The sequence below is a fragment of the Hemicordylus capensis genome, chromosome 1 (assembly GCF_027244095.1).
Source record: "Hemicordylus capensis ecotype Gifberg chromosome 1, rHemCap1.1.pri, whole genome shotgun sequence".
NCBI classification, from domain to species: domain Eukaryota; kingdom Metazoa; phylum Chordata; class Lepidosauria; order Squamata; family Cordylidae; genus Hemicordylus; species Hemicordylus capensis.
The window spans coordinates 221814342-221839500 of NC_069657.1; the positions used below are offsets into that span (position 1 = coordinate 221814342).

The 25159-nt window shown below is 43.1% G+C and overlaps 2 protein-coding genes and 1 long non-coding RNA gene across 19 annotated transcripts in view; 2 read left to right on the plus strand and 1 right to left on the minus strand.

Moving 5' to 3' along the window:
• Positions 1-6977, plus strand: part of ABI2 (abl interactor 2) — an 86995-nt gene extending 80018 nt beyond the window's left edge. For all 12 annotated transcript variants that reach the window (XM_053281154.1, XM_053281163.1, XM_053281173.1 and 9 more), the window contains one exon: positions 575-6977. In XM_053281154.1, coding sequence (XP_053137129.1) covers positions 575-750 — 176 coding nt within the window. In that variant the 3' untranslated portion in view covers positions 751-6977. The remainder of the gene's footprint in view (positions 1-574) is intronic.
• Positions 6978-8530: 1553 nt separating this feature from the next.
• The window catches only part of RAPH1 (Ras association (RalGDS/AF-6) and pleckstrin homology domains 1), a 129981-nt gene continuing 113352 nt past the window's right edge, over positions 8531-25159 (minus strand). For all 6 annotated transcript variants that reach the window (XM_053281105.1, XM_053281080.1, XM_053281122.1 and 3 more), the window contains 3 exons: positions 18428-18548; positions 17837-17982; positions 8531-16302 (listed from right to left, as the gene is read on the minus strand). In XM_053281105.1, the coding sequence (XP_053137080.1) occupies positions 14347-16302; positions 17837-17982; positions 18428-18548 (2223 nt within the window). In that variant the 3' untranslated portion in view covers positions 8531-14346. The remainder of the gene's footprint in view (positions 16303-17836; positions 17983-18427; positions 18549-25159) is intronic.
• Positions 16302-23345, plus strand: LOC128338575 (uncharacterized). Its single transcript, XR_008312651.1, has 2 exons — positions 16302-17721; positions 21627-23345. It is a non-coding gene; the product is annotated as an uncharacterized LOC128338575 (long non-coding RNA).

Below are 25159 nucleotides of genomic sequence, written 5' to 3' on the forward strand. Positions count from 1 at the left end.
AAACAAATGGGACATTAGAATTCCTGGATGTGCTTGCCTTCTACCGCAATAACGAAAGCTACCAGCAATTCTATATGGTGCAGTAATTGTCAGTTTTACTGCATGGGGCCAGTTTCACCAAAATCACTTTTCATCACATGAAAATGGAGGGAGAAATCACTTTGTAATGTTTCTTCCACAGGCCATTTTAGAAGCCCTAGATAGGCTTTCTGTTTCCTAGCAGCAGCAACAAATTGTTTATTGCTTATGTTGTTTAAACGTGCTGCTGAGAGAAGAGTGGTGTGCAGCAAAACCTATCTCCTAATTTTCTGTTTAGAATTATGGTATTTGAGAATAAATGTGTTTAAGTGGATTCAAATGTATGTTGGTTTTATAATGGGTAACTGCCTACTTATGCAAATAGGGAGAAAATAGCCCCGCCCCCCCCCAAATATCCCACTGCAAAAGTGAAATGTCCATTGTTGGAAGAGAGAAACTATACAGTTGAAATTTAATGTTGAAATGTTATGAGATCCAGGAAAGTGCTCCTCTCTTGGAATCTTTTCACTCCTTGTTTGTTTTTTTTTGCTTCTAGTTGTGGCAATCTATGACTACAGTAAAGACAAGGAGGATGAACTCTCCTTTCAGGAAGGTGCCATCATTTATGTCATAAAGAAAAACGATGATGGGTGGTATGAAGGTGTAATGAACGGAGTAACTGGACTCTTTCCAGGGAACTACGTAGAGTCCATTATGCACTACTCAGAGTGAAGACCACCATGGCGAGGGGCAGAATGGTACCTTACTCACCCGGGGATTGTGGGGCTCCCCAGATTTCCACCAGCACCTGGGGGACCCAGGCAAGTGAACTGAATGAAGGAAGGATCATTGTAACAAACCACTCTTTTTTTTCTTTTCTTTTTTGCTTTTTTCCTCCATTTTATAAAAAAATGATTTGGTTGTTTGAAGAAATGGCTCTTCCATTTGCCAGCAGCGGCTGACCTGAGCTGAATGACATATTAAGAAACTGACTCATTCAGGTGTAGATATAGGAGATGTAATGAACTTGCCAATTAATGGATCCATTGCTCAAATTGTGACCCATTCAATCAAGACATGGGATTTTTCTCAGGAATAATGTACACCCTGGAATTGGGACATCCTGGATGCCGTGCTGAAGGATTGGCTTCGAAAAGCCATCCACCCCTCCCTTTTCTCCCCACTTCCCTATTCTACACTCTCTTACTATTGGAAGAGTATCATGGTACTGGTAAATAGTTTGGATTCACATACCACCTGGATCTCAGGTTGGTTCTTTGCATCTCTAACCCAAACACTTTGGCAGCTGCTTAGCACACCTAGCCTGATCTGGGGCACACATGGAGCTGCTTTTGAATCACCTGCTCTTATTTTTGATAGCCTAGGAGGAAGTAGCAATGGAGATGGCCACCCATTATATAGAACTATGTAAGTCATAAGCTAGGCCTCTCATAGATGTTAACATTCTTGTTCAGGAGTCAAAAGGAGAGATTCTGAAGGTTCAAAATTAAGATTGAGCTATGTCCTTGGTAAAGTTTGATACCAGCCAAGTGGAGCTGTCTGAAAACAGTCTTGTTCTGCTTCCCAATTTTGCAGAATATCCAGGGCCTTATGCTTATTCTTCTGGTGTGCTATATTAATGACCAGATTGCATTCAGAGTGTGTGTAATCCACATCTTGTGGATTTGCACATCGGGCTTCAGCCCTGGTTTTTCTCACCAAGGCTGCCTGCAGTATTCTGAAATTACCTCATGTTTTATAGTTTCTGAGAATTAGAATGTGGATTGAGTGTCTCTGGAGAAGGGGAGAGTTTGAATTTTTTCGCATGTTTCAGCTACGTTTATCCCAAATGTCATCGTCATGCATACCAAGCAGATGGTATGGCTTGGCTCTTAGTTTTGTTTTCAAATTTTAGTACATATCTTGAAGGGCCTGTGCAGGCAGACAAGGAGCAGTAATATTACCTAGGTCTGTTGGTTGATCCTTCTTATGAATACAAAAGGCTGTCATATGACTGACTCTCTTGGAAAATTAATCAGAAACAGATGAGAGTGTTAGCTGCTTTTTCTCCCATCTATAAAACAGTGGGTGTCTTTTCTGTATGTGAATGGAAGCCTGCTGCAATGGCATCATGTGGTGTTAGGTTACAGTGATCTGTTGAGCACACCCTCAGTAACTGAAAAGAAGTGTACCTAGAATGGCAAGTTGTGCTAGTCAGCCCCCCTCCCCTGCCCCGCTTTCAAACAAAAAGGTAATGTTCATTCATTAACTCAGCAAAACTTGGTTTTGCAGGAATCTACTTTCTAGATCTGAGCAGGCTTTACTGGTTTAGACTCCATGACTGAAGGGTTAGATAATCTTCATGCACTATTTACATGAGCCTTGAACAAACTTCAGGTGATACCAAGAGTAGTTATTCAAGCATAGGTAATTGTAGCCCCTGCTTATGTGGGTGATCACAGTGTGTCCACAAAAATTACAAATGGAAAAGGCTAGCAGTCCTGCTTTTTTGATTAAATTTTATTGAATGGGACCACTTTTCAAGTCTATCTTGTTGAGAGGAGTCTAGGTTGTATTTTAGGTCCTGGGTTCTCCAAGAACACAGTGGTTCTACAGACAGTGGAGTACAAGAGCAAGTCTCTAGCTCACACTGCTGTCTCCTGTAGAGAGTGTGTGATGACACCATTTATCTGCCATGAGAATGAGTGGACTTCTGGCTCTGGCATAAGTGTGCATTGGATGTACATGTGTAGGTGTCAATTTATATAACATTTTTGTGTGGCAAAAGTGTGCAAGAGCTTGAGATGCACCCCACCCCGTGAAGAACTATATGGCAGTGCAGGCATCTACATGTGTTGCCCTGGTCATCAGGACCCCCCTGCTTAGTGCAACATGGGTCTCCCAATTCTGAAATGGGAAAGGACAGGCCTCTCAAAGGGTGCTGAGCTAGGAGTTTGCCTGCTCCAAAGTCTAATGTGATGTGAAAGATCTCCCAGGTTTTCTGGCACTCGCAAGTGAATTATGGAAGGGAAGGGTGTGACAAATTACTTCTCACTATTAGCCATGGCAAAGTTTGCGGGCCACCATGCTGTTGACACTTGTGAGAACTAGTTCAAACGTGATGGAAAACTGGGAAGAGAAATGTGAAAGTTGTCATTTTCTTTCTCATACCCTATGTAACTGCTATATGTTATAGAGCTTTTGCAATTGTGGGTAATCTGAGGGGAACAATGCAGAATGGAAAGATAGCATAAGGAGGCTACAGTTAAAGCCCTCTCACTTTAACTGCTGCTATGCAGAGATGAACTTCCTTCTTCTACGGAGGCTCAACTTCCTGTTCTTCCCATTACTTATGCACTTTATGTGTGGCACTGGGCCCTGCATCCTATGGTCAACTTTTCAAGACTGCTTTTCCAGTTATCCCCCCACTGTCTCTCTTCTTAAAAAAAAAATTAGGTTGCCTTAGCTTTGGATTCTTCACATCTGAACTGAGTCAGTCTCTTCTCTGCCCTTCTGAAAAATGTCACAATATCATTCATCTTGGATTAAGTGATTTGAGCAAGCGTTGCCCCTGGAGTTCTAGTCTCCAAGCATTAATGCTGATAATAGTCATAAAGTATGCCACATTTTTGCAAGGTCCTAACCAGCAGAGCAAGGTTTCAGTCCAAGAGCAGATGCATACCAGATCAAGGGTCATGTTTCTGTGGTGCAGTGTAAATTGAATTCCAGCATATTCCTCACATTTTAAAAAAAATGTTTGAGGAGGCTTCTGAAATGGTAGTTTAAAAGAAAACATGCTTTCTCTGAAAATTGGCTTATATTCTCTGCACTGTTTAAGATGGGCATGATTATTTGGTTGTGTGGGGAGTCTCGTCTCAAGACTGTACACACCTTCTAGAGGCAGGCATGTTGCCTTACAAGGCTTGCTGCTGTCGGAGTTTGTAGCTGCTCCCAGGCCAAGATCATCCTCCTGCAGAGGGTGTTTCTAGATTTCCTGCTTCCGGCTGGTTTCATGCTTTTTATTTTGCAGTATTAATGTTGTAAAAAAATTCCTTGGGTTTTATTCTTTTTAAAATTTTGAACAATTCTGAATTTTGTAGAATGTCTAGGGATGATGCTATGTACAAGGCCCAAAGTAATCAGACTTTGTATGTATGTAATGTTGCATAGACTGCATGCTATTTCAAGTAAATGAGGATGGTATTCCAACTCTTGGTTGTAATTTTCCAACATTCCCTCTTAATTTAATGCTGACTTTAAAAAGGGAGTGGGTGGGTAGGAAGGGAGAGGAGGGAGGGGCTGGGAGATTTGAAGTATACATGGATTTTCCCCTCACAGAGTCCTGCTGTCAAAATTTTAAAGATACGGATCATTCCATTATGTTGTTTTTAGTATCTTTTAGTATCTTGTAGGGAATGCAAACAGTACTAGGGCCCAATTTATGTCCCATTGTTAAACTATGTTCCTTCCAAAAAAAAAAGCTTGCATTGCTTCAGCTCCTGTTTTTTCACCTGTGAGATAATCGTGCACAGAGACCAGACTGTGCTTCTTTCTCTGCCCTGCCCCCATCCCACCTGCATGGTGGCTTCCTGCAGAAGAGCAACACTTCTGTTCCACAGCACCAGGAACAAAGCAATGTTTCCTTGCAAAGAGAACTGTCAGTTTCAAAGAGGAAAGATAATCTCTGGTGCCTTTTTTTACTTCAGGCCTGAGGGCAGGTGGTTGTTTGTTTCCAGGGGCTGCCTTTGCCCTACTTTTGTATAAATTGCTGCTGTCTTTTTCTTTCGTTTTTCCTCATCTGATGGTTTGTACACACAGTATTTATGAGGCAAGTCAGGCTAACCGTGTATTCCAGGTGATGCTGAGGCTTGACTAAAGCTTTGCTCCAATGCTACATTGTGCACAACCATGGCAAAAAGAAGATATTCTTGATGTACAGTGTTGCTGGTGTGTGTGGGGGATGTTACCTTTGGAGGTTGGGGAGAAGGAAGAGAAAAAAGGGATCCATAAGGAAAGATGCTTATTGCCAGTTTGCTGATTCAGAGGATTAATTTCAGTGTGGTAAGTGCTGACATTGTACAGCTGGTGGGATGACAGTCTTTTGCTGGAGTTTTGTATTCATAGTGGTCCATTCCCCCCGCCCTTTGGCCGCCATTTTGAATCATGTCTTTTAAAAAAATCTTCAGGATACCCCTGCTCTCTCTTTTGACTGCCTTCTATAATTTTGCATGTATGTCCTAGGCACCAAAAGCCTATTGATTGATACAGCATGATTAAAAAAACAGGCCGTTATCACAGAGCTTTGCTCAAGAAATTGGGCAAGCTAGCTCCCCCTTTCCTAAGACTCACTTTGGGTGGCAGCTGCTGGCTTAGCACATAAGCAATAGCTGTGTGGTGTGGGATTTTTCTTCTTCTTTTTTAAAAGAGGGAGGAGTTGCTGGTTGACATTGTCTCCTTAAAAGAGCAGAGTACTTCTTCTTTTTTTTTAAAGTAGCCTATGTTCTAGAGAGTGCAGGTTCTATTTTTGGAGAGGCATTTTCAGTTAGTAGGGCTTTTCTTTGAATGTGTTTCAGCTTCTGCTAGATCTGAAATCTCAGTGCTCTATTTTCTCAGTGGCAGCCCACTTGCCTGTTGTCTGTGAGGCAAAAACAAAGCATCATGATTTTTGCCCATTGCAAAGATTTTAGGAAACAAGTTTCTGGTATACCGTTGAGTATGCTCTGCTAGGGAAAATACTTGCTCTGACAAATGCAAGGCTAGTGGTGGGAGTGTTTTGTGCTGCCTCAGTGCTCTGAATGGAAAAATGGAAGAGAATCGGTGTTTGTGTGTGTCTTGTGGCAGTAGCATGTCTTTCAGTTCAGATTTGCTGGAGCAGACATCCACAGCAGTTTGGAAACGTTACAAGCAATGAGAGGAAAATTTAAGTAATGGTAACAGTGAACAGCTTCTTGGTGATGTTGCATTAGCCGTGATTTGACACATGTAATAGGAAGTATTCACACTTTTGGCATAGTGGTACTCCATCGAGAGACGCTCTTGTTCCCAAAAAAGGGGTGTGCTGATGTAGCTACCACTTAAATGAGTGCAGCTTTCCTTCCAGTGCCACCATATCCCCGCACCAAAGGTTTGGATGCCACCCTTAGTGTTCAGAGGCTGGGAAGCAGGCATAGATACCTAAAAACCAGTGTACAGCTAGTGAATCTGATAAGTGATTACAGTGATGGGATTTCGGTCTAACATACAGTATTATACACTGTCACTTTTACTGGATGATGCTATATTGTGTTGCAGGATTCAAATGCAGGTTGAACTAGCTGATCTTGCTCAAACATTTTCACCTAGTTTTTACCTGTGAGGAGTATTGAATTCAGCATCACTCTCAACAAATGACACGGTGGTGTCTCACCTTTTTAACCACCCCCCCCCAAGTGTATTTTGGTAGAGGGAATCACCTTGATAGAGTATTTTAGCAGCAGAAGACTGGGGCAATGTTATGTATTGACAAATATGAAAGAGCACAGGTTGATTTCCAGTAGGGCCTTGCTGAAATGCTACTGTCAGAGTCATGTAAAGAGCAGGTGCTTATTTTTATACATTGCTGTTTTCGTTGTTTGTATGGATGAGTTTGTGAGTTGTCCCTCAAGCCTCATCTGTAATGCACTATCAGTAAAGAAATCAAGTACTCTAATCTGGTTTACAATTAGCAACTCTACTATTATTGGCATTGTGTGCTCTGAGCTCTTACCATGACCCAATAGATTGTGAAAACTGTGCAGGATTCTGGGGAAGGCTGTGTTGCTGGTTTTGTTTTATTGTGTGTGCCATTTAAACCATCTTCCATTGAGTGGAGGAGCATAAATTTTTAAAAGTTTTTAAATTGTATTTGGAATTAATTGTTGCTGTGTACTAAACCCTCTTGTTAAAAAGTCTTAAATAAAAACAAAAACAAAGAAAGCACACTCCAATCCCTTCCAAGTGTCTTGAACTTGTTGCATTACTCAACTTTGCTTGCAGAATTCCTTAAATATGGCAGTAACTGAACAGCTTTGCCTGAGACTAAACCTATTTATTGGTTTCTGGGTTCTTAACTGCACTTCTTATTTTGTAGTAGCCCTGGAATAAAAACAGAGACAACAGAAGCTGCCATAAGTAGAAAACAATGTGAAACATCGTCCTAATTGTGATTAGCTGACAACTTTAAAAGGGGAAAAGATCAAATGTAGAATTATCACAAGACAGACTTTTTCAATTTGATTTATGTAGATAGTGAACATACTCCTAGGATATAGCCAGTATCTCATTTTCTTAAAGTTACAGCATGTAATTAACAGACTCATTTGATCTAATATTAGAACAATTGGAATAAGCACATAGCTCTCTAAAGTGCACAAGTGGTTAATATTGCCTCATTGCTTTCATGTCTTCTGCACACACTTTGAAATCATTAAGTAAAGCAAGCAGTGAGAGTGTAAAGGATGGAGCAACTTTAGGCTGCTGAAAGATAAACTATTCCCCTTACCTGCTTGCATAAGGGATGATGTTCTACTGCCCTATTTTGTAACAATGAAGCAGTGAGCTTTTCTTAGTGGCAATGTCTACATATTTGGTTATGTTGTAGTTATTGTCCCATTACTTGTGTATCAGCTAATTGTTTCTTTATTGGGGTCTGATGGTGGGGCAGCTTTAGAAATCCAGAAGTTTGGTTAACTTGATACCTTTTGAGAAATTGAGAAGATAGCAAACTTCTTGGCAGCCTCTTTCCCATAGGGAAACAAACAGCAAGGCACACAGCTACTTACTTAAACCACCCCTTCAGTATTGAGACTATACAGCCAAGCTTTAGAGAATGAGAAATGGGTAACTGTAGACATGAATATATTTCAAGCCCCTGTTGTCTCAAGTAATTCACACACCTCTTTTCTTACAAATGAGACTAGCCATTTCACTCAGCATGGTTACATGTTTTCCAGGTACTTGTGATTCCTTCAGTTTAAGGTTACTATAACCCTGAATCACATGAACATTTCTTAACTCAGTTACTGTGAACAGAACACAGTACAGTTTAGAACAATTTACTTAAAGTGTGTGGTTTCAATGTATTTTAAATGTAGGGTGTGTGCTTTTGTAAGGCACTGTGCCTAGGAGGCATGATAGAAATCTAGCAAGTCAAATAGCACCCATGTTCTTAAGTGAACATTCTCCTACTTCCTTGCTGCTTCAGCCTCTACTCAGAAGAAAAGCTATTTGATCAAACTGTGACAAGAATATAAGATGCACCACCAGGGTGTGTGCCAAGAAAAACCAGGACAGGAAGGTGCTCTGTGTTAGCCTATACTTTAAAAAAGGCAAAAGAGTGCTCAACTCAATAGCTACTTCAAGAACAACACACAATTTGATTAGAGATTTTGGTTAGTATTAAAGCATAAACAAAACCTAGATACACATAAAATTAACTCAGCAGCTGCCTTCTGAAGTAAAGGCAAACCAGAGTAATCTAGGTCAGAACACCAGGCAAATTTAACTACATTTTTATTGACTTGTGCATATTCCACATAATTTTGACTGGGTACTTTGTCATGAATGCATTTTGTATTTCTCCCATGCTTAGAAAAGTATATTTATACATATTTATATAATATTTATATAAAACAAACCTCTTCTCATCCGTGTTACCACCTGTTGAGCTTTGATTTCTTAAAGGGACAGGATTGGGGGAGGCACTCCCACTCAAAGAAAAATGCAGTGTGCAACTTTTTTCTGTTAAAGCAGTAAACATCATAATGTATTTACAGCACTTAGCACAAACTGCTGCACAAACAAAATCATTGTTGCAACATCGGTGTTTTACATGTGCATAATCAGTTTACAAGGATTATCACCATTGACTGCTACCAATGGCTACAAAACAAAGCTAATGGTTCTTCCCCACAATTTACAATTACAAAATATGTAATACAGGAAAAAGCAGACATCCCATCCCATTTTCAGATGATAAAATACATACTTTGTGCTGCAGCATCTTATACTACCCACAGAGTCAGTAATAGGCATTGTTCTGACATTTATAACCCACACTAAAACCAAGGCAAATGCACATTCTGGTCAGCGTATGTTATTTTTGAATATGGCCTGGGTCTGTAATAGGTATAGAAGTAAGCTTGACAGAGAGGCATTGGGAGAGAACAACAGACTATCCTGTATTTCTTTGGTAGACCGCAGAGAAGCCCAGTTATGCTGGGGCTTTTCTATTAGTTGCTTAGGGCATGTCTATCAAAGAGACTTGGTGTTCCAGAAAGCCCAACCCAAGGAGGCTGACTGAACCACCACCACCACGCTGGTGAGGTGTTAAGTGCTTACACAAGGTTCATACATTCAAAATTCCCCCATGAAAAGGGGACCTGTTGCCACAACTGTGAGGAAAGTAACATGAGCTAGGTGCTCTGTATGGCATGCCGAGGCCTAGAAGATTTGTCTGGCTCACATTTCTTCCCCCATGTAGGAGCACGGACAAGGTTGCTCTTCATATAGGAAAATGAACAAATAAGCAGGAGCTTATTTACCTCAAGAGACGGGGAAGTAGGGCAATAAGCAAAAGGCACCTTCATGGGTGCATTATTTCCAAGAGCCATACCTCAAATGAATCCCACTAGACTGTTTGTAAAGGAGGTACTCAAGGGTATATTACATACATTAGTAAGGTTGCAAATGATTTAATGCTTTTAAAATAGTCAGTTGGGTTCTGAAGGGTAGAGTAACACCTTTTTCTTTGTAAAAGAAAAAAGCTAGCGTGTTGGATGAAAGCCGATTCAGCATATCACAATGGCAATGACGCTATCTACACTTCCAGTTAGGTGTGAGCCATTCAGAAAAGGAAGGATACTTCTTTTAGAAAATTAGTAACTTGTCTATGTAAGTAGTAACCTTACTCTATGGAGTAAGGACAAGTAGCTGCTCCCTATTTCAGTTTAGGAAGTAAGATTATAGTACTGGACAGAACTCAAACCATTTAATGTTAAACAGATTTTAGTGTCAAAGTTTACTGTGGCTTTATCTTTAAAAAAATAAATCCAAATGTATACCAAATATAGTGCTTGAGGCCAATTTGTAGTGTTCCAGTATCATGTGACTAGAAAACTCACTTTTCTAATCAAAATATGGATTAAAGAAAAGCAGCTGATGTTAACTTTCAGTTCACTGATGGACAAAAACCCTCACCAGCTGTCATGGGGTATTTCTGTATTACAGTCATACCCCTGAGTGAGTTAACTTGCAAAACACCCACTTTTTAGTGAAATATATTCTTCTAGGACTTGGTTTTCCTTTTCAAGTTTTGTTTGGCTGACTTATTTTATTTATTTATTTATTACATTTTTATACCGCCCTAACCCAAGGTCTCTTATGGGCCAGGGTGCATTCAAAGTTCACCATAGTGACAACTTTGGAACAATCTCATCTAACAATGACAACCCCATAACACCTAACATTGTTAACTGACCCCATGTCACCCCTGGACACGGGAAAAAAAAATCATTATCACCTGTGTTCAACCTTGGCATTCTTGCCAAGTCATTGCACTTTGGACCTTTCAAAATAAGAAGTCCCATGTCAGCCAGTCATCATTGCCTATAAATATGGGCATTGCCCTTTTCCTCCCTGCAAGGACAGAAAAGCAAGTGTGATGACCAAACAAGAGAACAGGAGAAGAGCAAAGCATAATGGATGCACCTTCAACAGTAAATACTTGTGCATCTCTGCCATGGCAAGGCTGGCCAATGTGGGGTACAGTGTTACCCCATAACAACATTTGCATCTTCATGACATGTGGTGAAGGTTAAGCAGCTATGAGTTCAGCTGCTGTTACTTAAGAAGTTTAGGATATCTTAGCAGCTGGTCCATGTTGTGCTACATTTTAAATTGTGTTACTGACCTGGCTGTCTCAACTCAACCTTTCCGTAAGACCACTCTTATTTCTGTGTATCACACAGCTTGTGAAGGTGGTTTTGTTGTTGTTTTTTTCAAGTCACTGCAGAGGTATAATACAACATTTCTTCTACATAAACCTGGAAGCTCAATCAAGGACTGATATTAATCCTTAAGTAGCATATGAGAGGAATTTGAGAAGAAATGTCAGCAGAACTAAGTTCAGGACACACATCTTTGTGCCAAAGCTATCCCACCTACTATAGCTGGAACTGCAACTGTGTTGTTCTGCTGAACAATAATGTAATCTAATCTTTGCTAACTGGTTGTGTTTCAGTGCTTATTATAGGCAGTTTTTAGCCCTTGATTAAGGCTAAAATTGACATGAGACACAGTAACAAATGGGAAAGCATCACACCGTACCAATTAGCCAAAATCAAAATAGGCAAGGAACTAAAGACGTTTAAAAATGTGGCTATAAAGTTTACATACATCGGGTAAATGGTGTAAACTGACCTGTAAAATTTGGAAACCCAAGAACATTAACATTTCTCCAAGGAAAGTAATGGCTGCCTCTGCTGATACTTACTTTGGGAGCCAAATCCAGTAGCTTTTTGTCAGAGACTGCTTGAAGACATCCACTAATGCACCAGGTTTCATGGTCTACGCACATTACTAACATAAGTGTACTTCTGTCACAAGCAGATATTGGTTAGTTTTCACAATTACAACAGTGCTTTCCCAAAGTTAGGGGGGAAACCACATCACCCCCAAGGTACCTGTTCCAAGTGAATAAAAGCATGCAACAGAAATGTCAACTGATTTTGCTACCCAAAAGCCACCTCACACATTTCTTCAGCTGGCCTTCACTCCTGCTTGAGAGGTTGCTATCCAACATGGAATAAATTTGGGTACGCTCTTCATGGCACCTGAATGATGTGTTCATTCTCCAGGCCAGCAAGTGGTCCAGACAGCAGCAGGAACAATAAAGTTAGAGCACCAATGCATTATAGGTATCAATATTCTTGTTACAAGACATTATCCAGATATACTAAACATGCTAAAATGCAGTAATGCAAATGGTTTTAAGGACACTTTATAAGCACAAAAATAGAAACCAAACTTTCAACACTTGAAAGATACAAAAAGGTGCCTTCCAACAGTAGTGTTTTAAAAATGCACACAATGGTATATTCTTATTGCTCAAGTAAACTATTCTAAAATAGGAAAAACTATGCCCTGGTACATTTGGGGAAAGAGAAAAACACGCAGATTCAACTGTCGGATGGTACCGCACCACTCCTTTTCTGTGTTTGAGGCCCTTTTCATCCAAACTGTATACAAAGTTCTTGAAGCTCTTTCTAGGGCAAAAATGTTTCCTGTTAGCCTTCACAATGACCCTCATTTGAATACTTTTCTTCAAAATACAAACAAGGATCAGGAGGCGAGAGTAACCCTAACTCTGATACCCAATTGTAGCTTTTAAAAAAAATGACAAGACTGTGGTCATTTCTGGCACTTAAAACAGAAAGGTTAACACCTCTGTTTTGACAGAACACCTTTAAATAATGTATGTTGAAAGTACAAGTAAATATTGTGATCTCTCTCACCCCCCCCACAGGCACCACACGCACTGCACTCATGATATGCAATTTATGTTAGATAAATCTGTTAAGGTGGCCAGTACTAAGATTTTACATCGATAGGGTGCCAGGTATTCCCATGACATTGAAACGGGTCCACCAGTGCTCAGCAAGGGGCTTTAAGAGCTTCAGTAGGAAGGAACAGGCAGGGAAGAGGCCTTGCACTAGGAGCTAGTTGCACAAGTGCTACTCTGGCTGTAACCATATTACATATGCAATACTGAACTGTTTCAGAACTAGAAATTCCTCAAAAATACATCACTTAGTGTAGCACTCTTTCATCACAAATGCTTAGTACAAGAAGTTGTTTACCAACCAAGCAATCTCAGATAGCAGAAAAGACTCCTCATATCATTCACACGGCTTCTGGTATGCAAAGTCTAATATTGTTGTAGTCCTCCAAGTGTCCCAAAGTTCACTTTAATTAACAGGCCATGTTTCATATGGGTCACTCGCCATGCCCTCTTCTCTGCAAAGCACTTCAACTAGCTACTGATGAATGCTTAAGCAACGTATTCCCTTTAAATTTGTAAAAATTAGGGTCATATTTGCATGAGCACTGGCCATGTGTTAGCTTGCACATTGAGTATAATCTGGGTGAGCAGCAACACCACTAACCTAAAACATAATTTGTGGTCTGACATGACTGCAGTACACCCTGAATGTTTTTGATTGGAGTTCGTAGATGCACCTTTCCTATTTAAATGCAAAATAGATAGACCTGTAAGGAAAAGTGTATAATAGACTCAAATGGTGTATATTTATTCTATGTATAGCATGATCTCTCTGAAGTATACACCACTGAGCTCATTACAACTTGCTTTCTATTAAGTGTGACTAAGGATTGCAGACTTCTAGCCAGATTCTATGCATGTTTACTCTAAAGTCAGTTCCACTGTGTTCAATGGGGCTTACTTCCAGGTAAATTGCATAGGATTGAAGCCTTTAGTGTCAAAGGGCAGTGAATTCTTGAGCAGTTTCATTTTATCAATCCTTCCCTTAATAATTCTATAAGGGAATGCCTTTATTTTGAAGTCCAAATATATTTAACCCCTGTCCCCACTGTACAGCAACACTCTCCTTTGCCTATGTATGGATTTAATCTCAGTAGTATTAATGACCAGAATGTTTTGGTAGGTTATGTCTGTATTTCCCAATCTATTGACAATGTACAGATACTGATGGAATTTGTCAGCACTGTATACCCGTGATTAACTGCCCAAAGAGGTTTTTTTATTTAAAGTGCCCCCAAATAATCTTCATTTTTTTTAAAGGAAAAAGACTTTTCTAGTTAAGATGTGCAATCCAATTTCTGATAATCTATACTTCAGTTGACTGAAACAATAAATACAGATGTACAAAAACATTCTGGTTTAGCCTCTATCATTGCAATGAAATATTTCACAATATATTATATACCTACATTTATAATACATGCACCAACATGTCTCACATTGACAGACAACAGTTTTCCTGGATTACAGGAAGAAAATGCTAAAGGTTTTGGTCCAATCCATATGAAGGATTTTAAGAGTCAGAATACTTGGCCCACCCCTCACCCCAACAGACCAAACCCAAACAGCAACCTTTTTGGACTGACTGTGAAAGACAATGTGATCAACATCCATAGCCACTGTTGGAGTACTTATGGGTTGGTTCCCCTCCCACTACTACGACTATCAGACAAGGAGTCCCGATACAAGTGTATTAGATAAGTCATTTGTAGAGCTTACTGGCAGCTAATGCAAATAGAGTTCTCTAACCATCACCAATCTCGAGACAGCTTGGTATTTTGATCCCTTTTTGGAGGTGCTGGAGGTGGGCCCCTCCGTAACGTTGCATAGCCTGATATATGACTACCTCCAAAGTTGCTAGCCTTCTGCTTGTCTGTGAGCAGTTCTGGTGGGGGCGGGGGCAAAGCCATATCGTCCATTGTAGCAGTTGGCTCTCCTCTGGACATCCGGGCAGAAGAGAGGGAACCGTGTCGCGTGATGGACTTGCGTTGCAGAGTCCTGTTCAGGTCGGCCAAGAACCCAGGCTGAACACTAAGGCCAGACTTGGGAGAGGTGGGCACTTGCGGATTGACAGTAACCTGCAATTCCGCAATTTCTGCCTGTGTGAGTCGGGTGCTGTCATTGCGCTTAGGCCGTGTTGGAGGAGGAGCTTTCTTTCCAGACGATTTGGACCATGGCTGGGGATTGACAACAGCAACCTTTGGAGAGGTACTGCCTGAAAACACAGCAGGAATCTCTACTGGTGGCAGAGGAAGATCTATTTCAGGTGGAGGAGGGGGGAAGTCTGAATCAGATGGCGGAGAAGGAAATTCTTCCACAGCACCCTTCCCAGATGCTCCCATAGCAGGTGCTTTTGCTGAAATTCCTGCTTGCTGAAGTACTATTGGAAGATTGAGCTTTCCAGGTTTTGGAGGAGCTGCAGGGGGAGTTGGAGACTCCTTGGCAGGAGACCCTGAAGGCTCTGGTGGATGTGCAAACTTGCTGACCAGGCTGTCCACTGAAGGTCTCTTAGACTCATGGTACTCTGCTGAGCTGTTTGATTTTATGCTGGAATTGCGTTGAGGGGTAGGAGGTGGTTTCTTTCCTCCAGGACTGGATGTCTTATTTGCTTTTTTGACTGGAGAGCCACCGGTCTTGTCCGGAGTGGGAGATACTGCTGATGGAGCTGGGGAAGGTGGAGGAGGAAATGCTAGGCTACTCTCCGGTGGAGGAGGAGGAAAGTCAGGAGAGGGGGCAGAGGTCGGCTGCCACTTTGGCTTGGCTTTCACTGCTGGAGGAGACTGTGGTGGTATACTCAGAGGGGCAGGCTTTAAAGGTTGAGGCTCTGAAGCTGGTAGGGGAGGAAGAGGAAACTGACTGGCTATTTGCTTCACAACCAACGGCACAGGAGACTGCGGGGAAGGAGGAAGTTTACTGGAATAGCTCTGTTGCTTGGGTAAAGTGGGTGGAGGTGTAGGGCTTAGTGGAATAGGAGATAACGGAATTTGTGGAGCAGTAAAACTTGGCTGCTTCTTCATTGCAGAAGGAACAGGAGTGGGTGCAGGTGGTATAGGCTGTGTCACTACAGGTGAGGCAGCTTTTGTGCTGTTTTGTGTAGGCAAAGTCATGACAGGCTTTGGAGGAGCTTGTGGAGGTGGGGGTGCAGGCATAGGGGGAGGTGGGGGTGGTGAAGCAGCAACAGGTTGAGGAATGTTCTGATGAACTTGGTGGATTTTGAGAGGTGGCGGTGGAGGAGGTGGAGGTGTGAATTGTGGTACTGATGGGTTGGAGGGCACTGGCTTCATGAGCTGTGCCATGGCTGATCCTGGGGTAGGGGGAGGTGGTGGCGGTGGCGGTGGTGGCACTAAGCCATTAGGGGGCACTAGGTTCTGAAGCTTTCCTGGTGGAGGAAGTGGTGGTGGTGGTTGCTGCTGTGTCACAAGAGGTGGTTTGAAGAGAAGCCCACCATGCTGAGAGGCATTCTGTAGTCTTGTTATAGTGCTGTACTTTACAAACAATGTGGCTGAGCCACCTCCAGATGGCGCAGACTGACTAGGGAGAGGGGGCGGAGGGGGTGGGGGCGGAGGGGGTGGTGGAGGTGGAGGAGGAGGCGGTGGAGGAAGAGGAGGCGATGGTTGTGATGCTGCATAGGGGGTAGCTGTTTTAGTCTGTGGCGAAAGAGGTGGTGCAAGTGAAGTAAAAGGTCGATTGATCGAGTCCATTCTGGCCTAGAAGAAAAGTTGAAGGGAAAAAGGAAAAAGCTTAATATTCAAGATATACCTAAGGCAAAAAGACAGATTGCTGTGCTGGGAAGGCTAGCTAAAACTGCAGCTAACTTGGCAAAGAGGCACCTTTTAACGTGGTGATTCTCTTTATTTAGTCGGGGGAGAGTAACTGGCCCTATCCATCCCCAGCAGAGTACCTCCAGTGACTGTTGCTGGTGTCTATCTAAAGTTTCTTTTTAGATTGTGAGCCCTTTGGGGACAGGGATCCATCTTATTTATTTATTATTTCTCTGTGTAAACTGCCCTGAGCGATTTTTTGGAAGGGCGGTATAGAAATCGAATAAATAATAAAAAGTTATAAATAAAGGCATGTTGTCCTGAAAAGGCTTGTCAAAATTACATAACTATAGTGAATGATGAAAGACTGAATAAGAGTTGCCAAACAACTGATCAGAGTGCCCTGCTAGTAAGCTGAGCAATGTGCAGGGGCTCCAAGGTTATATACAGTCACGCTTTTACTAGGAAGCACTGAATAGGACAGACAGCTCCTTTTTGCATTTTCAGGTGTAGCCCCTCATAAATGCAGAGGAAAAACAAGCATAACAGAGTACAGTAATGTATCACTGAAAAACAAGCAGTGAACAAGCACTGATGATCAATACAGGGAGGGATGGGGGGAATTTCTAAAGTGGAAACTATCAAGACCATAGTGAAAAAAGAAGCCATTAACACATGCATGGAATATTACATGGAGGGAAAGGAAGAGGTCAGACAGAAGTACCAATGAGTTCTGGTTAAGATAATTAACTTTGTTGTATTTTTAAATAAGATATCACACAATGAGCAATTTCTACTGTTGATGAATGCTTTGTCCTCTATTTTGCAACCCCTTGAGCACAGACTGGGTTCCTGTGCTTTAAATACAAGCATACCATTGTAAATAGTTTAGACAGCAACAGCACAGTTCTAAAAGCTTCATTCTAGAAGCAATAGCCTATGCTAAACCAGAACTATGAAAGATTAATGTGTGGGGAGGGGGTGCATCACATTGTCAAATTAGGGCACTAAATTCTGAGGCACTTGTGGGGCTAATCAATGTGTTGAAAGATTAGACCTCTTGAAATAAGTTAGTCTGTATGATTCTGGTTGCATCATTCACCCAAGTTAATAGTTCAAACAAGGCCCCTGACCTTAACTCTACCCCTGCTTAAGTCATCACTGCGGTGGAGCTCTGAGCTGTTCCAGGATTTGCATTTGCAACACGAGACTGTGAGGCAAAAGGGGGGAAAAACACACAAGATGAAAAATACAGGAGACTAAGTGGACAGGATATGAAGAAGAGACCATGACGATGATGGCACATTCTCATAGAATGTTGACGACGATGCTGTTTAGCCTCATTGTGGAGACACACCTGAACAGGTATTTTCCCTTCTTGCGTGCTTGGGAATCATGATTTACAAGCCAGGTCAGGTTCAAAAACCTCACAATCCATGTCCTATATTTAAAGCCTAATTGTATATACTAATATACTTACAGTAATTTTTATGGATTCTTCCAGTTGAGTGCCCCGTTTCCAGGCCTCCGAAAAGATGGAGCTGACAATACTCTGGGAACGGACATGTCCTGTTTGGGTATCCGAAACCCCACTATCAGACTGATTAGAATGATTCGACTGAGATTCTGTTGTAACAAATGCAGAAAGATGTTTGGGTTTTGTTTCTTCTTTTCTTTTACAAAGCAGAACATGCTCATTGTCGGGCTGTTGCTGCATGTACAACCTATGTGCTGGGACCATGTGTGAACTGGTGTAGATGCAGAAGACTCTACACTTCCCCCACAGTGTTCAAGACTATATTTTAGTAAAATGGAACAAAACTTGTGCAGGACTAAGCAGGAGCCCATCTTGCTTGTATTATGTATCTTCAGCTGGTTGAGTCATAAACATGGCAGTATAACTATGGTTTAATCCACTTCCTTTCAATTTCAAATTAAGGTTTTTTTTTAATTTCTGAACCAGCCTTGTTACCAAAGGAAAGATACAAATGCATGCATATTCATCCATAATTGAAACAAATATTCTTAAACATTTTATGGGAATAGAATGATGCATATTTTTAAGACTCACCTGGCAAACTAGATGAGCTGGATCCTGACTTAATACTAGAACTGGACAGGGAAGTCCAGTCATATGCGGATTCTGTCCTTTTCAGAGCTTCTTGATAGTTCACATACAATTGTTTCCCATACTATACACAACAAAATAGGAGAAAGGTTACACTTCTGGAGTTTCAGAATTATCAGGTATCATGCTTATCTCTCTCTCTCTCTCTCTCTCTCTCTCTCTCTCTCTCTCTCTCACACACACACACACACACACACACACACACACACACACACACACACACACACACACACTTACTTTATTCCACTAGCAGGCTTAATGCCAGCAAAACCTGGGCTGTAGGATTAACTGCAGTGTGTGTCTGGTTTAAGAATTGGGCCTTGAATTTTCCAATTCTGTAATGAGCTGCTTAGAAAGTTAAACCGCTGCTTACCTTGTAGAAATCATAACATTAAACTAGCCAAAAGATAGATGGAATGTGCAATAGGAATCAAATCCTTTATGGTAAATTGCTAGTTCCAAACAACACGCTTCATCCAGACTAAGTTAGTCTGCCTTTTACTAATCTGGATGTTGCCATTTAAAAAACAACACCACACAGTTCTTCCCAAACATCCACCTCTCAAATGAAAATATAGAATGAAAAATAAAATTTAAGCAGCTGTATCAGAAACTACTTTGAAGGAGACTCAGATGGCAAAATGAGAGTCCAAATATGCATGTCCATAAACTAAAGTAATTCTGACATGGAATTTTAGAAAGCGGGATGTGACTACTAGTTAGGTGACTGACATCACAAAGGAGGAATAGTAAGATTACTATTTCAAAGGAGTGATTTTTATATTCAGCAGAGGAAAGCTACTGTCTGCCCCTCCAGGGACTGTTGCTGGTGTCTACTTTGTGTTTATTTTTAGATAGTGAGCCCTTTGGGGACAGAGAACCCTCCTCATTATTATTTTTCTATATAAACTACTTGGAGAACATTTGTTGAAAAGTGGGACGACAACAACTAGCTTAACCCACACAGAGCATCTGCACACTTCTACTTCATTGCTCCCCTCACCCCCTACCACAGCCCCCTCACCTGAGCCACACTCCTGCTCTTCTTCCTCCATCCTGTTGCTCCATCCCCCTAATCCCTCCTGGTCATGGCTGCAGCATTGTCGGCACCGACTGGCCAAGTTGCAGCCCTCTAGCCCCAGGGACCTTCTCACCTGAGTCTCGTTACTGCTGCTCCCCACAGGAGCAGCAGCAGTGGTTGACCAGGTCCTTCCTCACTACCACTTCCTCCATGGCTACTTGTTCCCATCAGGCCGATGACAGGTCCAGGCTCGTCTCTCACCCTTCTCTCCCTCCCCTTTTCTTCTCTCTCCTCCACTCGCTCTTCCTCTCTGTCTTTCTTCCTCTCCCTTCTTCTCCCCGCCCCCCAGTTAACAGATCTTGTTTCCTCATCTAATTCGCATAGTGGCAGCCTCCTCCTCTTGAAGGGGCTCTTTCCTCCCTCATGACCCCTCTCTTCGCAGACCCCTGCCTGCTATCCTTTTATATATAGATAGATTCCTCTCCTCTACAATCAAGAACATCTTCTGACCAGTAACAGTTGCATTCTGACTGACCTTAACTATCACAGGCTCCTCCTTATCTGCATATGGAATTCCCACTGCCCAGTCACCACAGTGCTTCTGCTCTATTACCTCCGATTGGTAAAGCACTGTGTAGGCGGGGCTTGCGATGTACATCCTTGGCCTTTTAGATAGATAGATAGATAGATAGATAGATAGATAGATAGATAGATAGATAATAGCAGAATTGGATACCAGGACAGGGTATAAAACCAACGTATTAAGAGTTAAAATCAGATGTTTGTTTTTTTTTAAAATCTAAGTATTGTATTCTTAAAAACAATGGCCCGCACATTGTGCAGTGTTACGTGAACGTTTATGAGTAGCCCACACTGCTGTGGGTGTCTAAGGAAGCCCTAGGTTCTTCCTCAAGAGCACAAATACTTAAAGCAGTACGCCCATACTTCAGGAGCACTACCTATATTGGAAACGGGTGAATTACAGTGTTAGAGACCTGCCGGGCAATTTGAAAGGCAGCCCTGATGAGGTGCAGCGTGACAGGGCAGCTGCTGAACTAAAACCACTTCTGGGTGGTGGCAGTGCCGTGCGACTTCCACTTGAAACAATGGATAAAGCGTTGCACCACTGCCCAGTAGTAGTTTCCAGCCATCTTACAGCTGCCCTGGCACACTGCACCAGCAAGGCTGCCTTTCAGGTTGCACGGAATGCCACTGCAAATGGTGCTCCTGTAGGGTGGGTGACCAGCTTTACGTATTTGTGCACTTGCAGACCACCACCAGTGGCTTCAGCAGTGGCTGCTGCTATCTGCAGCAGTGCAGGCTGATGGAAACATCCATGTAAAATGGCACAATATGTGTTTTTATATATAATTCGCTAAGGCATACCCATGGCTAATCCCGTGTGTGGCAGCTCTCGGGGGGCGGGGGGGCGGGGAGAGAAAATGGTGGCAGAAGTCATCTGGCCAGTGGGCACGGAAATGGTGGAGGCAGGCCAGTAGGCGGTGAGGGAAAGTGGACTGGGAGGGGGAGAATGGCTGGAGCTGAAGCGGAGGGGGATGAAGATGGAGAGGAGAGACAGTGAGAACTAGGTGTGCAGATGCTCTGCGCCGGATCAGCTAATTTAATATAATTACATTATTATATTCAGATCTCATTTTATAGATTACAATTCTAAAAACTAAAGCCATAGCATTTTCTATCTATCCATCCACACACACGTGTGCACACACGCTTTTAAACATAGGACGAACCAGGAATGGAAACAGATAACTTGAAGTCATGCATTAGAAATATGACAAAGGCCATGGAATTTTATTTATTATTGTGCAAATTATGTCTACTTCGATTCTGTCAACAAGACAGCAAGAACGTCTGTTCTTGAAACAGACGTCATGAAACACCCCATGTCGTGAAATAATAGTGCTCCACCCTGTTACAACTACAAAAACGTTTTGGGCACTCTTTTTTCAAATAAGTGATCATCTTGCTTTGTGTTCTTCCTGAGAGCCAAACAAGAAATCCTTAATTTCCCAACTGTTCCTTTAAGTAAATATAAATTCTGTAATGCAGAAGGTACATGGGCTGCCTGACCAGAGGTTCTTGGATTATGCTCCTGTGTAGACATGACAAGAGGCACAAGAGACAAGCACCGCCGCCGCTGCGGCCACCCCAATGAGACTCTACCCCATGTGCTGTGCTGCTGCCCACCCCACTCAGGTGTTTGGCAGCACCAGCACAACGCATTGCTGTACCACCTGGCCAAGGCCATCCCCACCTCCAAAGGCACACTTTCTGCCAGCCGAGCTGTGCCCGGGACAGGCAGCCAGCTGCGGCCTGACATTGTGGTTGTGGACAGGCTGACGTGGACAGGCAGCCAGTTGCGGCCTGACATTGTGACACTGTGGTCCACAATGAGGAGAAGAAGAAAATCATCATGGTTGATGTCACCCCTTTGAAAACCGGAAAGCAGCCATGACAGAGGCCAGAGAGCAGAAGCACGAGAAGTGTGCCCCACTCACACAGGCACTCAGGGAGCGAGGCTATGAGGTCTCCGTCCACGCTGTGCTGGTCGGGGCCCTGGGACCCCGCCAACGAGCCAGTACTGAGAGCCTGCAGTGCGGGCAAGCGCTACGCCACACCATCCGGTGGTCCCAAGACATCTACATAGAACACATCTCGGGACATCGCCAGTACCAGGAGCCAGCTCGCCCCCCTAACGTCCCAGGGGGGAGCCGGACCAGCCCGCTCCCCTAACCCAAGAGGGGAGGGGCCACTGAGTGCTCAAAGGAATGGCTTGCCCTCCTAAACCCAGAGGAGGGGAGCCACCCACGGCTTACCCCGCTACGCCCACAGGGGGCAAGCCAAGCCACCACATCCCACAGTGGAACGGCTCATCCTCCTAAAACCCAGAGGAGGGGAGCCACCCATGGCTTGCCCCGCTATGCCCACAGGGGGCAAGCCAAGCCACCACATCCCACGGGGAAACAGCTCGCCCTCCTAAAACCCAGAGGAGGGGAGCCACCAACAGCTTGCCCTGCTACGCCTACGGGGGCAAGCCACCACACACTCCACCCTACCCTGGTAGGGAGGAGCTCCACCAGAGCTGCGGACAAGCCCAGTGAGGTTTCTTTTTCCCCTGCAGGAGGATGCCAGACCATCTGGAAACCCCCAGAGGACACCCCGGACGATGTGCCACCTCCCACCCACAAGTTGAGACCGGGTTCCCCCGCTCTCCTGGCTTGGACTCTACCCTGGACTCTGTCCAGATTCACATACACGTGGAACCGAAGGAGGACTTACATACATTGGCGATGCCTTGCAGCTCGCAACTAACTCAGATGGACACTTATCTTCTTATGGCTGTCTTGACCTGCATGTATGTATGTATGTAACCTCCCGCCTCGGGAATGTGATCTATAGCATATCTGCATGCTAAATGGACCATGCCAGCACAGCGGCTGACCACGCCAGGAACTCCTGCTGACAACACCCCTGGAGGACCCCCTGGACCTGGAGAAGACCCTCCGCCGTCAAGGACCCCACGCCCAGAGGCTGCAATTGGCAGAAGAAGACTGGCATGGCCCTGCCGGCCACACACAAGGTGAGGTTGGGATCTGTCCCTCCCTTGGACCTTTTGGATATTCCTCTCACTGAACTCTTTTAATCGGACTCTACCCAAACCCATAGGAACTTGCGTACAGTGCTATATTCTCTCTACCATTGCAACCACACATGTATTAGTACGCGGCCGTGTTTTATCGGGAAATTCTGTTCACTGTTCCTTTTGTAAACCATATGTTAAATATTCTCTAATAAAAGTCAATCTGTTCTTAACTCTCATCCAGAATCATGGGGTAAATTCTGACCCTGGGCCTGTTAATATAGCTTAACCACGGACACCTTTGCACTCCCAGCTATGCCATTCCAGAACTGTTACCTGCACTTGGTATACAACATAGCCAAAAATCCAGTTTTGATATTTTCATTGTTAATAAATATATGAAAAAGGGTAGAAATCCACCCCAGAGTTTATGGACTTTCTTCCTTGGGATAGTTCTCAGCCCAGCCCAATGTTAAGTCAACTGGGAGGAAAACCACCCCAAACTGCAGGGATTTTCACCATTTGGGCAGTTTCTGTCCCAGCCCAATGTTAAGTCATCTGGGCAAGGAGAGTTAAGTCCTGTTCCTCTTTGGAAACTTAACTTTTGTTTCCCTTGCAAGCTCAACTGACCCTGAATAGTGAAAAAGGCCTGGGGTCTTCTCTGTAGTTGTCCCAGGACTGTGGAATGCACTTCCTGCTGAGATTAGAGCTGCTCCATCCCTGTTGACTGTTAGGAAACAACTAAAGACTCATTTCTTCAGCCAAGCTTTTTAGTTAGTTGGTGTGTTTTTATAGATACTTAAATCTGGTTTTTATATGTTTTAACCGTTAAATTCTTGGTTTGTTTTATGCTGTAAACTGCCTAGAGACTTTCTCTTGTGGGCAGTACACAAATATATTAAATAAATGATAAAGATAAACAGTGACAGAGGCTCTCCTGAACAAGGAGTTCACCTGTGTCAGAACTATGAGACACAAAAAGCCAGACATATCCTCAGAAATGCAACCACATTCACCAAAGGAACCACAGTAATCTGTGTTTGTCTTTGATGGACAGAAGACATCAAAGAAAGTCAAGGCTGTAATTCTGTTATCAACCTCTCACCATGATGTGGTAGAAGGGGAGCAGGTGAAAGCCACAGATTACTTTGCAAGTTATCATCAAAAGACCAACAGGTGGTCACTGGCACTTTTTTCTCCAACACGATGGATGTTGCTGCTATTCTCAGTTTCATTATCTGGTGCTGGGAACAATGGTCTGCAAGGATGGACTGTGCTAGAACTATTATCCTCGAAGTGCTGCGGAATGCAGCACAGCATCCAAAACTGGATGTTGTTTCATTAGCCCAAGGAAAGCTCCAAACAGAAGATGTGTCAATTGTGGGATTCTAGTTTGTACAATGCAGTTGACCAGCTATCAGATCTGTGATGATTGCCTTTAGGTCAGTTGCACTGTGTTCCTTTCAGGTGAAATGCTGAGAAATGAGATGTCGAAGTCTGGATTCTCCTTGAAGTTGGAAAATTCAACCTCATGTTCATTTTTCTAACCAAGATGATCAGGGGCCTAGAGCAAGGCTACAACACCTGGGGCTTTTTAGTTTAGAAAAAAGATGAATGTTGGGAAACATGATAGAGTTCTATAAAATCATGCATGGTGTGGAGAAAGTAGATGGAGAGAAATCTTGCTCCCTCTCTCATAACACCAGAACCAGGGGTCATCCCATGAAATTGATTGCCAGGAAATTTAGGACCAATGTACTTTTTCATACAACGCATAATCAACTTGTGGAATTCTCTGCCACAAGATGTGTTGACAGCCAACAACCTGGATGGCTTTAAGAGGGGTTTAGATAACTTTGTGGAGGAGAGGTCTATCAATGGCTACTAGTCTGAGGGCCTACAGTTCAGAGGCAGGATGCCTCTAAATAACAGTTGCAGGGGAGTAACCGCAAGAGAGAGGGCATGCCCTCAACTCCTGCCTGTAGGCTTCCAGCGGCATCTGGTGGGCCACTGTGTGAAACAGGATGCTGGACTAGATGGGCCTTGTGCCTGA